At 56.4% G+C, this 1652-nt stretch overlaps 1 protein-coding gene across 1 annotated transcript in view; it reads right to left on the bottom strand.

Moving 5' to 3' along the window:
• Window positions 1-304, bottom strand: part of PROM2 (prominin 2) — a 14138-nt gene extending 13834 nt beyond the window's left edge. The window contains 1 exon segment of the mRNA XM_008587715.1: window positions 16-304. Coding sequence (XP_008585937.1) covers window positions 16-269 — 254 coding nt within the window. The 5' untranslated portion in view covers window positions 270-304.
• Between the last annotated feature and the right edge of the window lie 1348 nt (window positions 305-1652).

Raw genomic sequence — 1652 nt, 5'->3', positions numbered from 1 at the left:
AGGGGGTCCGGGGGCCCGGGGGCGCCGATGCGAGGAGCCAGCCACCGGGCCCTGGCTGCCGGGGCGAATGTCAGGCGCTTAGCCGGGCCGATGGGCCCACAGTCCACAGCCGTCGTCCCCGGCAGGCTCAGGGCCAGCCCCAGCCCCAGGCCCAGCAGGGGCGCCAGGAGGCTCAGTGCGCACACATGGGGTCTGGCGGGTGGGCAGCGGGGCACGCGGGACTGGCTCAGGAGGCGGAGGGTGCGGGCGCATGCGGGCAGGCCATGCATCCTTCGCCAGTGTTGCTCCCTCTGTCCCCGTGGCTCTCAAAACCTGCCTGACAGGTTTGGGCTCCTGGGCTACTGGGCGCCCGCCCTGAGCGCAGGAAGGGCAGGGGCGGAGGCCTGCGGGAGGGGGCGGGGCCTGGCCTGGACCCGCCCTGGGCCGTCTGGGGTGGAAACCAGGGCTCCCTCTCCTCTCCCCAGATGGTCCTGGGCCAGAGCTGCCTTGGAGCTGGCTCCAGGAGGAAACTTAGTGGCTCTGGGTCATCTAGGGTGGCCCAATTTTATTTATTTATTTTTATTTATTTTTTTTTTTTTTTAAAGATGCCCGGAAAGGGGATCTTAACCCTTGACTTGGTGTTGTCAGCACCACGCTCAGCCAGTGAGCGAACCGGCCATCCCTATGTGGGATCCGAACCCGGGGCCTTGGTGTTATCAGCACCACACTCTCCCAAGTGAGCCACGGGCCGGCCCTCAATTTTAAATATATATTCCAATCTGGGGGCTGGGAAAACACAGCTACCTAGTGAAGCCCTGGCCCAAGGGATTATAAAACCAGACACACAGGCCCAGGAACCAGGCGCACTCTCCCCGCTTCCTCTGGGGCCCACTCTGTTCACTCTGGAGCACAGGCATAGGCTTACAGGCACAGTCCTTTGGGAGGGTGAATCCCAGCAGAGCTGTGCCCTTTGACCCAACCATGCCCCAGCCAGTCATCAGCTAAAAGAACTAACCAAGGATATACCCAGAGATGTGTCTACACGAGTCTCTGTTTTATAATTGGCTGCATGCACAGTACCCAGAAAGTCACCTGCAGCTGAGCAGGTCATGGGGAAAGGTGGCTGGATGGGTGTAGGTTGTTCCCAGCAGCATTATTCAAGATACCAGAAACAGTCCCAAAGGCCACCACCGAGGAGCTGGTGAAATGAGCATCTCACATGACACACTGGATAGTGTCAAAGAAAATGATGTGGAAATGGGTCTTTTACCTGAAAGATACAGTGCACACGTAAGCGCAGGTAGTGGACTGTAGAACAGCCCGTGCAGTGAAGGCATGAAACAGTGACCATCTCTGGATGGGATCATGGGCAATTTTGAACACTGTTTTGCTGGCCTGTGCTTCCTAACTTCTGTGCATTAGCCTGTTACCTGTGTTTAAAGAAGAAATAGAAGTTTGTGAGTGCTATGGATTGAATGTCCCCTCTAAAGCTCATGTGGGAGTTTGATTCCCCGTGTGGCACTGTTGAAAGGTGTGGCTTTTAAGAGGAGATTGGATAATGAGAACTACTCTCATGAATGGGTTAGTCCACATGGAGAAGTGGGTTAATGATTTCATGGGTTGTCATGGGCGTGGACTGGCGGCCACATCAGGACAGCAAGTGAGCACTTTAA

This window comes from Galeopterus variegatus, unplaced genomic scaffold (assembly GCF_000696425.1).
Source record: "Galeopterus variegatus unplaced genomic scaffold, G_variegatus-3.0.2 Scaffold4504, whole genome shotgun sequence".
Classification (NCBI taxonomy): Eukaryota; Metazoa; Chordata; class Mammalia; order Dermoptera; family Cynocephalidae; genus Galeopterus; species Galeopterus variegatus.
The sequence above is the reverse complement of the archived record's forward strand: the minus strand, read 5'-3'. Positions and strand labels throughout refer to the sequence as shown.